Source organism: Aythya marila (assembly GCF_965140915.1).
Source record: "Aythya marila genome assembly, chromosome: 19".
Lineage (NCBI taxonomy): Eukaryota > Metazoa > Chordata > Aves > Anseriformes > Anatidae > Aythya > Aythya marila.
Window position 1 is genome coordinate 874626 of NC_139060.1, and position 12642 is coordinate 887267.

At 41.5% G+C, this 12642-nt stretch overlaps 1 protein-coding gene across 12 annotated transcripts in view; it reads right to left on the reverse strand.

Annotated features, from left to right (window-relative positions):
* EXD3 (exonuclease 3'-5' domain containing 3) overlaps positions 1-12642 on the reverse strand; it is a 307765-nt gene that overhangs the window by 183442 nt on the left and 111681 nt on the right. For all 12 annotated transcript variants that reach the window (XM_082775660.1, XM_082775661.1, XM_082775659.1 and 9 more), the window contains 3 exons: positions 7039-7092; positions 6316-6455; positions 5397-5497 (listed from right to left, as the gene is read on the reverse strand). In XM_082775660.1, coding sequence (XP_082631786.1) covers positions 5397-5497; positions 6316-6455; positions 7039-7092 — 295 coding nt within the window. The remainder of the gene's footprint in view (positions 1-5396; positions 5498-6315; positions 6456-7038; positions 7093-12642) is intronic.

Below are 12642 nucleotides of genomic sequence, written 5' to 3' on the forward strand. Positions count from 1 at the left end.
AGTACAAATAACTACCACAAAAAAGTACGAACCACTAGAGTACTATAATTTCCAAATATAGTACAACTGTATTTGGAAAAGTAAAAATATTTTCTAGACATATGCTGTAACAAACATATTATTTGTGAGCACCTAGAAAATGCGATTTGTTACAGATTTTGCACTGTCCAAAAAAACCCAAACCCACAAACAATGTCATGTCAGTCCTTCTGATACTCTTCTGTGACTCAATAAGCTGTGTCCTAGATAAAGATGAAGCAGCAGTTGTTGCTCATCTTTATTACAGTAATGTTTTCAATACAGTCAAATGCAACATTCTGAGGGCTTTCAAGACCTCCACATTCACAGTAGATAAAGCTGGAACTTAATTTATAGCAACAGAAACTCCAGTTAACATTTTGGAGGAAAAAAAAATCTAACAGTAAGGCTAAAGAAGAACTATCAGAGGTTGCATGGGAGGTTGTAAACTTTCTATCTTGGAGGTCTTTAACAACACGTTACACATCTTATATAGAAATAACAGAAGGAAAGCTCCTTTGGCTTTGGGGCAGGAAGGGTGAAACAGGTGGCCTGCAGAATCTTTGCCAAATCTTTTCACTGCAGTTTCATGACTATCTGTGCTTTACACTTGCAGAAATCAAAGCACCTCAGAGAAGAGCAACTTACCCAAGATCACACAACTCATTAAGATTGGGCAGGAATCTGAACTCAAGTCTCCTGAGTGAAAACCAGTGTTTTGTTTGCAGAACCAAAATATAACAACCTAAGTTTTTCAGAACAGAAACCGTCATTCTATTCAGTGTCTGTATTGTGGAGAGCTTGGGAATTATGACTGGGTTGTGGAGCACCAATGGAATACAAACAGTATAATACAGGGAAAGCAACTCTTGGCCATGTGTTAATTCTTAACCTGGCAGCTCCACCACAATAGTGCTGCACCTGAACTACAGTTCACATCTGGAACTAACTCAGAAGCAAAAATTCCATTCTGCTGCCAGCCATTAGCAGAGAATTAGTGACTATTAACAACAGAGAGGAAGTAAAAATGAAATCCATTTGTCACACAGAGAACTAAACCATTAATACACACCTATTCCACTCATGTAACAGCAGTAATGTGTCTTCTGGGGACATGGTGCAATACATTTTTAGGTGTGGTGTGTGGCTGTTGCTCCCAGGTCACAAATGACTCCTCCTGAACTGGGATGGAGACCTGATCCTCTTGTTATACTGAAATCCTGACTTCCATTCACAGTGAGATTCCTTTACCCTGCCCTGGCAGAACAGAAGGTCCCACACAAAGCACACTTTGTTTTGGGACAAAGTAAAGCAGCCTTGGTTTAATAAAATCAGAGTACCTGAAATGTTAGAGGCTTTTGCCCTGATATTGCTAAGGACTGCTGGGGAATCTGATGAGGAGTGAACAGTGCATTAATCTCAGTATACTATGATGAGGTTATTCCCTAAATGCAAATTACTGGAGGGTAGGGCAGGCCTCAAAACCTCTTTTTGTTGTAGCCTCAAAGATAAATTGTCTCTCATAATATGCTCTCTGCCACTAAGATCAAGGTAAGTGGTCCTTAGAAGAGAAAGTGAAACAGCAGAAGCCCCAGACTGGCCCCAAACTGTTGAGGTACCTGCTAGCTTTGCTGTTTGGAGCATTGGCTGACTCTGAAGGAAGAACAGTGAGCATAGCAAATAGGTTTCAATCTATGCCTAAAGGAAAAAATGCTCTAGTGTAGTCTTTACACACATCTGCATATGACAAATTCAGGCTTAGAACTACAAGGGTGGTATGACTTTTCCAATAGAAAGCTTGGAGCTGCTGGGCAGCTTGTCTTGTCACAAGCAGATCATCTTCTACTACTTGTATTTCAGCAGGGAATGATGCTTTTGAGAAGGTAAGGGCCAAGAATGGACCCTTGGATGTTCACTTCTCTTCTCCTTTAACAGCTTGACTCCACAGCCACTTCAACCTCAGGAGCAGAAGGTTCCTACCTTCTAATGTCTAAGCCTAGAGGTGTTCCTTAGACACACTGTCATACAGAAATGTGCTGGCGTGTAACTCAAGAGCTAAATAAAAAACTTTGAAGGGACTTCACCATGGAATGGGAAGGGGAGGGAAGAGGGGGGCGACAACCCTTGTAAAGCATATGGAAGGGAAAGGAATAATCTTCTGCTCTTAACAAGGACAAGGTAAAAACATTTGAACTATCCTCCTTCCAAAGGCTTTCTTGTAGAGTTTTAACAGTCATTCCTCTATCTGGCACAGCATCTTTTAAAAGTGCTTAGTGCAGTGAACCCATGGGTCCCTGAGGGGCTCTCCCTGGTGACTGCTGACACCCTGCTTTCAGCTCTGGCAGACCTGGAGAAACCTGGGGACAGTTGTGCCTTACCTGAGCAAATGCAATGACTGCTGAGCAGCCCTCGTCTGCCCTCTGCTGCCCCAACACTATCAGAGTGATAACACTATAACACAAGACAGCTTTGGGGCTTCATTTAGAAAATTCACACTGAATCTAAAATAAATGTTAAACCAAGAGGAACAACCTGGTGACCAAATGAAGAACAACATTTCTTTGGGTTTATACTAAAAACACTTTCTAAAGACTATAGTAAGAACACATTCATAGCATTCAGGAATTAAGGTGCTTAAGCAACTTATTATGCTGCTATAAAACAACTTTTAACTGTACATTCAATTACCATCTCTTTTCCATCAACACCACTAATATCTGCTTTATTTTGCCATGAGTACTAAGGCCCAGGAAATAAAGACAGTTGTACTTCATGGTCTTGAGACTTGAGGGTCTATTCCCTCACCTCTGAGAATTGTTTTGACTAAAAGTTTTATTTGTAAATTTATGTTGATCTCACAAGGTCTCCAAAGAGTATTATGTAATTAGACTGCAATAGGTACAAGGCTTGTTAAACCAGTGCATAAACTGACCCATGTGTCTCTATAAAACTACTTCCTCAATCATTGCCATTTCTGCCCAACCTCTTACTTCCCCAGTAAAGCTAATTATATGAAATCCATGCACAGTTTATTGGGACACCTCTGGGACTCAAAAGAAAATCTTCCACTGCTGTGTGTGTTAGCAGGAATGCTAACATTCTCTTGTCAGAAAAAGAAACAGCGGACTAATCTAAGATGATGGCTTATTTTTTCTGAGGCTCCAGACCTTTTGTTTTTATTGGGCCACTTCTTATCTGGCTCTGAAATTTAAGACTGGCTGTTCCAAGTGTTTCAAACTTAGATGTTGATCAACACACACCTAAGTTCTGCTTAGGAGTCAGTGAAACTTTCTAAGTGGACAACAGTGAGCTCTTGGGTAGCAAAATATGAAAGTAGATTTGGAACTACAATAACTAAGTCACGTATAAGCTTGCCTTCTCATACCAAGAAACCCTCTCCTCCTCCAGCCTTTCTCACCAAAAGCCACTTCCCTCTGCTGCTGCTGCTCTCAGCCTCTTACAGTGAGTAGGAGTCATGAGAGAAGAGGAGACAGAAAGCAACAGAAGACTGCGGCATCAAGCAAGCCTGCAACCAGGTTAGGTAACAAGAAGTGTGAGTTTCACCCTGCTGCTAGAATTTGGTGGAACTGCTCAGAACAAGAACAATTGGTTTTTAAAATCTGTACATTTTACCTAGTCTGCTTCCTTTTTGAACTCTCTTTCATCACAGATTTACTTCCACTAAAGAAAAGAGAGGAAAAAGGAAGGGAGAAGGGGAAAACTGCCACCATTTTCCAATTCAGTTCAAGACAAACCAGCACTAAGGCAGAAATTCTTCTGCAGGGATTCAAAGCTTTCAAAGCATTTCAGAGGAGACTGAGGCCAACCTTTTAGTAAAGTGCTGCTTTGAATTACATGTGATATTAGGTAAAAAAAATGAACATCTACTTTCATATATGTCTATGAGTGAGAATCAGCCAACCTTGGTTTTAGCTGGCCCAACTCTGGCCTGTTTTCTAAATCGGTAGCACACATCCCATTTCCCATGAATAGACGGGTCAGTCTTCTCTAGCACCTGACTTATCTTACATTGTAGGCATTGAATTTGGCATAGGATAAAACACCCTCTGGAAGCGTTGCGAGGAATAGGAGAGACTCTTGTTCTGTGTATCTCAAGGGAGCTCCTCACCCATGAACCTACTGTGGAGGTCAAGTGACAGTTTGGCATTATTACTGGCAGCAACTATATCTGAGACACCATCACCAAGCTAAGACACGCTGTCAGCCCACAGAGAGCACCTGAGATCAGCAGGTACATACTCTTCTTTCTCATTCGGCTAGATTTTTTGTAAAACTTTCTCAGGATTTTGCATGTGAACAAAATTTCACATGCATTTCATGTTTACAGGTAACACCATACCCTTGGTGAATCTTTCAAAAAGAAAGGGGAAAAACTCGATGTTTTTACAGATCATAAAGGACAATACAGCCTACTGAATGACCAGTCTTACAAAGGAGAAAAAATTACTGAAGACTAGTAAACTCCAGGGAAAGATTTATATGTTAAATAAATTATCCCCTTGTGCCTCAGATTTCACACCAATATGCTAAGTTTAATTTTATTTACTTATCCTCCAATGGAGGTCTGCAAGGATTTTCTTATTAACTTTTGAACAGCAGGTTGAAGATGTGAAGATTAATATGCAATATAGTGTTGCTACCAGGCATAATAAGCCCATAATTTGTGGTTAGAAAACATTTTTCAGTCAAAGAAAAGAGAATTGTGTATCTCCTGCTGATGATCGAAAGCTTTGTAGGGTGAAACCTTATGGCGCATTTAAAGGTTTCCAAAATAAGGTCCCAAAGAGAACTGAAAAGATCAAGTCTCCACTAACAACAAAAGAAAAACAAAGATTTTGTTAGACAACTGATAGTGAAGCAATGATGTGAAATGTGTTACTTCTCTCAGAAGACTGGAAGAGTCTTAAAAATCCCTGCTGCCAACCCTATTTTACAGAAAGAATACAAAGGGCTGTAAGGCTCCTGCTTCCCAAGGGTTATCACTTCAGTACTGACAGACTCGCAACTCAAGAAAACAGATCTGCAGATGAGTAATGACTTGCTTCTTATGTGAGCGGAATGGAGTCATAACTCAAAGCTGACCATCATGTGTTTACGTAGAGCCATTCTGAGGTCAAGATTTATTTCACATCATGGAAGAAGCAGTCTATTAGTCACAAGCACTTCATTCTATGACAGCACAAAGTGGTAATTCCCATAACTTACCAACTTTGTTTTTGAATACCATTAATTAAACTCTGAAACTCCCCATGATAAATTACAGCAAAGATTCCTTACTGAACATGGAAGAAGATAAATTGACTTTGTCTGTTTTTTATTGGTGAGATAACTCCAGAAGATGTTGCAATATCACATACCTGGATCTACATTAAATCGGTCTAGGAGCCTGAAGACCAGCTTGCTTAGCATTTTGCGGTTCAATTTGTCTGGTTTGTACCTGGACAGACCTTGATATTGTCTGTAAGCAAACAAAGTAAGAAAAAAAAGCACAAACACAACACCTAAGGTTTTGCAAATAGTAGATATTTAACAGCAGATATATCAGGGTTTGGTAGGTATTGTTAAGAAAAGTCTCCTATCTTTCCTGAGATTAAAAAAAAAAAAAAAAAGCCAACAATACAACCACACACATTTCCCAGTCAAAGACTGTAGCAAGACCAGAGACTTATTTTGAAGAAAGAGAAAGCCAGGAATTCCTTCATCTTCTTTCAGAACTAAGACTGCAACCATTGCATCTATATTGTGACTTTTACTGTACTGTTGACTTTGTGACTGACAGGAGCTATTCTACTGAGAGGTGATTTATAAATTAAAACACACACAACTATTTCACGAGAACAAGAAGGTTAACCACTTGCTTCTCTTGTTTTTCTGCCACTTCATCACAGTATTATCTTCCTGCCAAACCTGTACAACCGATACTGAAACTCAGCCTTGTCTGTAGCAAAGCACGAGAGTCTGATTAGTATAACCTCCTGGAGGGAGCTTTGATATTGTTATATTGCTAAGATCTACTACATAGTTTTCATTTTGTACTCCTCTCTCCTGTCAGGAGCTAAGCATCTGTCAATAGGAATGATACCTCTGTCTTACTGGCTAATGTATTTGAAAAGACTCTGGCACAGACGCCAGAAATTTCCCCATTGTCAGCTGAAAAATAAATATATTGCACTCTATTATGCTTAGAAAATGATCTTAGATAGACAACCAAAGAACATAGTGTCCTCTGGAAGCCAGTTGGCCCCAGCTGTTTAGAAATTTAACAGACATTTCTACCTTGCAATGTCTCTGATATTAAAACCAGGTTCACACCAGGTGTCCAGGATCTGTAAGAGCTTGCACTGGAGCTCAGGATACTCTCCCACATAATCTTCCATCAAGTTAATTTTATCTTGAAACAGTAGTGGCATACACATCTAGGAAAAGAAATAACATTTAGTGCAAATGACACGGTTATGCCATGCCTTTGATCACCATGTTCAGCAGTCTGACTGCTGCAGCAAGCAGGAGACATGGAAGGGTTCCACAGCACTGCAGCTCATGTGCAGGAAATGGGACTGAAACCTGGCAGAGGGCTGTCTCATCCCCTACTGCTCAGACATGGTGAGCAAGTCACAAAACCCTTGCTTAATAAACTAGTGTTGTCTAAAAGATGGATATGGCATTTCCAACATAAAACATTAGCTGAAGTGGCAAAGCCTGAAAGTAGCAAAACCAACAAAATTTACCATAATGATAACCATTCGTCAAGAACACGGGTAGATTTTTTGATTGCAGTAGTTGTAGCTAGAAAAATAGTCTAATAAGCTTTAATGTGGTCTGACAAAATATAGTCTGTCACTTCTCCAGATGTAAAGTCACTTTAGCAATGCAGCAGTGACTTCTTGCAAACAAGATAAAGCCTCAAGTGAAACATATCATTTGGAGGTCCTTCATGGATGTGCTGCATAACAAAAGGCGGATCTGAAGACAGAGAGGCCTGCAGAGGAAATGACTCACCTTCTCCACATCTTGATCTGGCTGTAATTTTAGCTTAATACTCAGTATGGCTGCCTAGAGAGAAAGAAAAAAAAAGTGTATTTAGGAAAAGAAAACACAGTGGATAAACAGGTGTTATTCCAAAGTTAAGTAGATATGCTACTATAGAAAGTTTTAATGTGATAAATATTTCTGTTATTTTTTCAAGTATAAACATTGACCACATACAGTCCACTTAGAAATGTACAAGAACAGTCCTGGCAGCGTTGCATATTGTGAGCAGCAGTAGCATACCTTGGTATAAAAACTAAAGATCAGGTTGTCTGGCAGAAAGAGAGAGAGAAAGTAAAGTGCTTGGACAAACTTAGCTATAAAGGATATCTTCTAGTGATATAATTGTAAAAAATCCTGACCCATTATACCTTTCTGAATTAATTGATTATACATCTTGCAGTGCCTTTTAAGTTTTGTAAAATAGTTTTATTTTGTGAAAACTACTCATATTTGAAAGAATCTCAAATCAAGAGGTCTTAGCTTGTATAATTTCTGCCTAGCTCCAGATCCCTGAATGTTCATCACTTGGAGCACTGAGTTCAGCTCTGGGGCCCCCAGCACAAGAAGGACATGGAAGTATTAGAACTAGTCTGGAAGAGACCACGAGGATGATCAAGGAGCTGGAGCACCTCTCCTATGGAGACAGGCTGAGGGAGTTGGGGTTGTTCAGCCTGGAGAAGAGAAGGCTCCAGGCTGACCTTACAGGGGCCTGCCAGTGCCTAAAGGGGGCTCCAGGAAAGCTTGGGAGGGACTCTTTGTCAGGGAGTGCAGTGACTAGGGGGAATGGCTTTAAATTAAAAGAGGGTAGGTTTAGATTAGATATGAGGAAGAAATTCTTTACCGTGAGGGCGGTGAGGCCCTGGCCTAGGCTGCCCAGAGAAGCTGTGGGTGCCCCATCCCCGGCAGTGCCCAAGGCCAAGCTGGATGGGGCTGGGGGCAGCCTGGGCTGGGGACAGGGGACCCTGCCCATGGCAAGGGTTGGAACTGGACGGGCTTCAAAGTCCTTTCCAACCCAAACCATTCTGTGATTCTATGATCACAAACAGAAAGACAGTAAGAACTATATTTAGTCCGTTTGTGGTATCTACAAATCGTTGATAACAAAGACCTGCCACATTCACAACTTAACCCCCAAACAGTATCTTTTGCAGATGAGGAAACACAGCTGTAGTGAACTGCAGTAAGTCAGGCTGTGAGAAGAACTGGCTCAGCCACTGTCTATCCTGTCTCAGCTTGGTGACTACAGAAATATGAAATTACAGACAATTATTTGCCTCAGAACTGGAAAAGAGTCAATATCATGCCTGTCTTCAAAAAGGGCAAGAAGGAGGTCTCAGGCAACTACAGGCCAATCAGCCTCATCTCCATCCCTGGAAAGGTGATGGAACAGTTCATCCTGGAGGTCATCTCCCAAGCATGTGAAGTATAAGAAGGTAATCAGGAATAGTCAGCATGGATTCACCAAGGGGAAGTCATGTTTGACTAATCTGCTATTCTTCTGTGATCAGATAACTGGCTGGGTAGATGAGGGGAGAGTGGTGGATGTGGTCTACCCTGACTTCAGCAAGGTTTTTGACACTGTTTCCCATAACATCCTCATAAACAAGCTCAGGAAGTGTGGCCTAGATGAGTGGACAGTGAGGTGGATTGGCAGTTGGCTGGACAAGAGAGAGTTGTGCTTAGTGGTGCAGAATCTAGTTGGAGGCCTATCGTCAGTACTGGGTCCAGTCTTGTTCAGTTTATTCATCAATGACATAGATGAAGGAACAGAGTGCACCCTCAGCAAGTTTGCTGACAACTCAAAGCTCAGAGGAGCGGCTGATACCTCAGAGGGCCATGCTGCCTTTCAGAGGGACCTCGACAGGCTGGAGGATTGGGACAAGAGGAACCTTATGAAGTTCAACAAAGGCAAATGCAGGGTCCTGCACCTAGGGAGGAATAACCTCCAGCACCAGTACAGGTTGGGGGCTGACCTGCTGGAAAGCCCTCTGAGGGGTAGGACCTGGGAGTTCTGCTGGGCAGCAGGTTAGCCGTGAGCCAGCAATGTGCCCTTGTGTCCAAGAAGGCCAGTGGTATCCCAGGGTGCATTCGGAAATAGTGCCAGCAGGTCAAGTAGGTGATCCTGCCCCTCTACTCAGCCCTGGTGAGGCCACACCTGGAGTACTGTGCCCTGTTCTGGTCTCCCCAGTACCAGAGGGACATGGACCTATTGGAGCGAGTGCAGAGGAGGGCTATAGAGACAATTAGAGGACTGGAGCACCTGTTGCATAAGGACAGGCTGAGAGCTGGGCCTGTTTAGCCTGGAGAAGAGGAGACTGAGGGGAAACCTCAATAGTGTATATAAATTTCTGAGGGGAGGGTGTTGAGAGGATGGAGCCAGTTTCTCATCAGTTGTGCCCAGCAACAGGATGAGAGGCAACAGGCAAAAACTGAAGCACAAGAGGTTGCGGCTCAATATGAGGGGGCACTTCTTTACTGGGAGGGTGACAGAGCACTGGGACAGGTTGCCCAGAGAGGTTGGGGAGTCTCCTTCTCTGGAGATATTCAAACCCCACCTGGATGCCATCCTGTGCAAGGTGCTGTAGGTGATCCTGCTTGGCAGGGGGATTGGACTAGATGATCTTGAGAGGTCCCTTCCAACCTCAGCCATTCTGTGATTCTGTGAAATATATTAATATCTAACTGTGCATTGCCTGGGAAGCACATAAACTAATTAGGATTTTAAGCTGTTAGCAGTGTTTAATTTCTGTATGTGTGAGAACACTTGGATCTCAAATAAAAAATACGCATGCAATGACTTTCTTCAGTATAGTGCATTGTTCCAGTAAATGATGTAGTAAGAGCAAGGAGCCTTCTAACACATTTACATATTAGTACTAACGTAACTGTTAACTATGTAACAAGGAGGCTTTAAACAAGTGTCCTTACGTGACCTAGCAAAAAGTTAGGCTGTGTTTTCCAAGATGGTTGAAACTTAAGTTTTATAGTGCTGCACCTCTGACCCTACTGCAGCATGCTTGTAACGCTAAACAACAGCCAAAGAAACAGAATATTTCATCAACATAGATCACAAATGCCTATTTATTCAGATGAGGATAAAAACAATAGGTTAGGCCTTACAGGAAAATTATTCTATTCAACAGGTTTGTCTGATATTGTTATTCATTTTGCTTTGAGAGAAAGACATCGTGAGTATGACGGTTGTGGTTTTTTAATTGTTTTTGTTTGAACGGTTACATGTTAGAATATGTAAACAAAGATAATAAAGTAAAAAATGCCTCCCTACCACCCTGCTTCCCCTCCACCCCCCAGATACAAACCTCACTGTTAACCCTCACTGCACGAAACCTTTACAGAAAAATTTAACAAGAAAAATAATCTAAGAGTGGGTAGGAGGCAGCAGAAACTGTGGATAGCATTATCTTTTTAAAAATGTACACGTGTTTTACATCCACTGCATCAAGGACTGCATACAAAATCAAATAACCAACAGACATCACCTAAGTTCATTCTGACTGTCCAGCAGAATAACGATGCCCAGTTATCAGAGGGAATACTTTTTTTTTTTTTTTTATTTACAAAACAAACACTGACTGTCCATGCTCGATCAAGAAGAGAAATTATGAGAAGAACTTTAAGTGACAAAACCAGGAACTAACATTAATATAAAGACTGTGTGATACAAATCAGATTTGAATAGAAAGTCACATAATATAGTGTCAGCCCAGCTAATTCTGCAACAAATTTAATCTCTCACTCCAGACCTGATAACTAAGTCCACCAGTTTAAGGCCAAATGTGCTATTTTGCTCCACAAACATCCAGTACCTTTTCTCTCAAATTATCAGATTAACATCATAAAGTGCAAGCAGAGAAATTATTTTCAAGTGGTACACAAGCTGAATGTTGCTACTTCTGTTTTGGACTTGAATAAGGGTTTTGTGTCTCCAAAACTTCAACGGCTGATTTTTTTTCCCCTCTTCCCAGCTATCTCAGTTGGCCAAATAAAAAAAAAAAAACAAACTCTCAAAACCTTGTTTCACCATTTGATCTCATTTGTGTATTTTATTAAACAAGTAATCTGTTAGTTTTAGCATGTAAGCCCACAGTTGTTTCCCTAATAGCTTTTTAATGTTCACAGGCATGTTCAGATTAACCTAATTGCAGAACTGTTATCTAAATGGCATAGTTTTGTCTCTATCTCTATTAACAGTATGGGTGACCTAATCAGATGAACACACACTGTGTTAGGCTAGGTTTACCTCTTTTGCTGGATGTGTATACTGCACTGCACAGGGTGGAGGGCAATGTCTATCCATGTAGCCAGCGTGTGGAGAAACGGCACCTTCCAAACCCCACTGTGGCAGACCGACCTCACACCACCACTGCTGCTATGGGCCAGAGGAACACTGTCCTGCCACCAACACTCACCCACTTCAAGCAATTCATATGAGCGGGTTTTTAACACCATTTTAACATCATCCACTTACAGCAGGTGGTGGAACAGTCAGACAAACTGCTGCTGGTGGACGGTGGCAATAGCCTCCTGCAGCGGAAGTGCCATCAGTAGCGGGGCAGCAGCCTTTCCCATGCACAAAGCGAAGCGTGGAAGGTGATGCCTGACCTGGACCTTAGGAACAAACAACCAGTCCGGATTGCAGGGTGCAGCTACATGGGCTGGCTGGCTGAATAGCGAGGACAACTTAGATAAAATCAGCATGTTTACAATAGGAATAATAAGCGAAGAGATATGAGTAACTGTAATAAAGATGAAAGTGCTTGGCAGCTGTGTCTGTGGTCTCAACTTTAGGCTATTTTAAGATTCTGTTTTGTTATTATCATGTTTTGAATTGTTTCACTCCACAAACAAGTTTTGTGTAAAACGACCCTATTTTTAACAGTCTGTTTATAGATGATAAAATCTCCAGAAAAGCAACACCTCATTCATAGACTCATTTTGTAGTTAGAAAACAAACACTTCAATTAGGCAGACAGCACACTCTAATTGAAATGCTGAGAATCCCCCTTCCCACCCAACAAACGTTTCCCCATATGCAATTGCACTGTCCAAGCTGTGCTAGAAGACTAGCCACGGTAGCTGGAAGCTAGCAGTCATGTTAGTCTAGCTACAGATCTTCAAACTTAGGTTGGAATGGCAAGGCATCCAAAATCCTGAACAGCAGATGCCTCCCTCACTTCACCAGCTGACAAACATAAGCAAAAAAACAGCTACAGCACAAGAACACTGAAAATCTCTGGTGAACTCCAATGTATCGTCAATTTATTAGGACAGTCTACCTGCCCTCCCTCAATCTATGAAAGAGAATGCGTTACACTCCTGACAGGTGATTATGTGATACAAATAGTCTGTTCACAAAACTATTTCAAACAGAGGGAGTTCCTAGAATGCAATCTAATAAAAGCAAAGAAATAACACATACAAGTGTTTAACATATATTAATCCTGCCCCAGCCCTGGCCCCAAAGCTGGATCTCTCTTGCCTTTCATTCCCCAAACATACAGGGAACAGGTATACGATGAAGCCACTGCTTAGCAGTACGGGAAAAAAGGT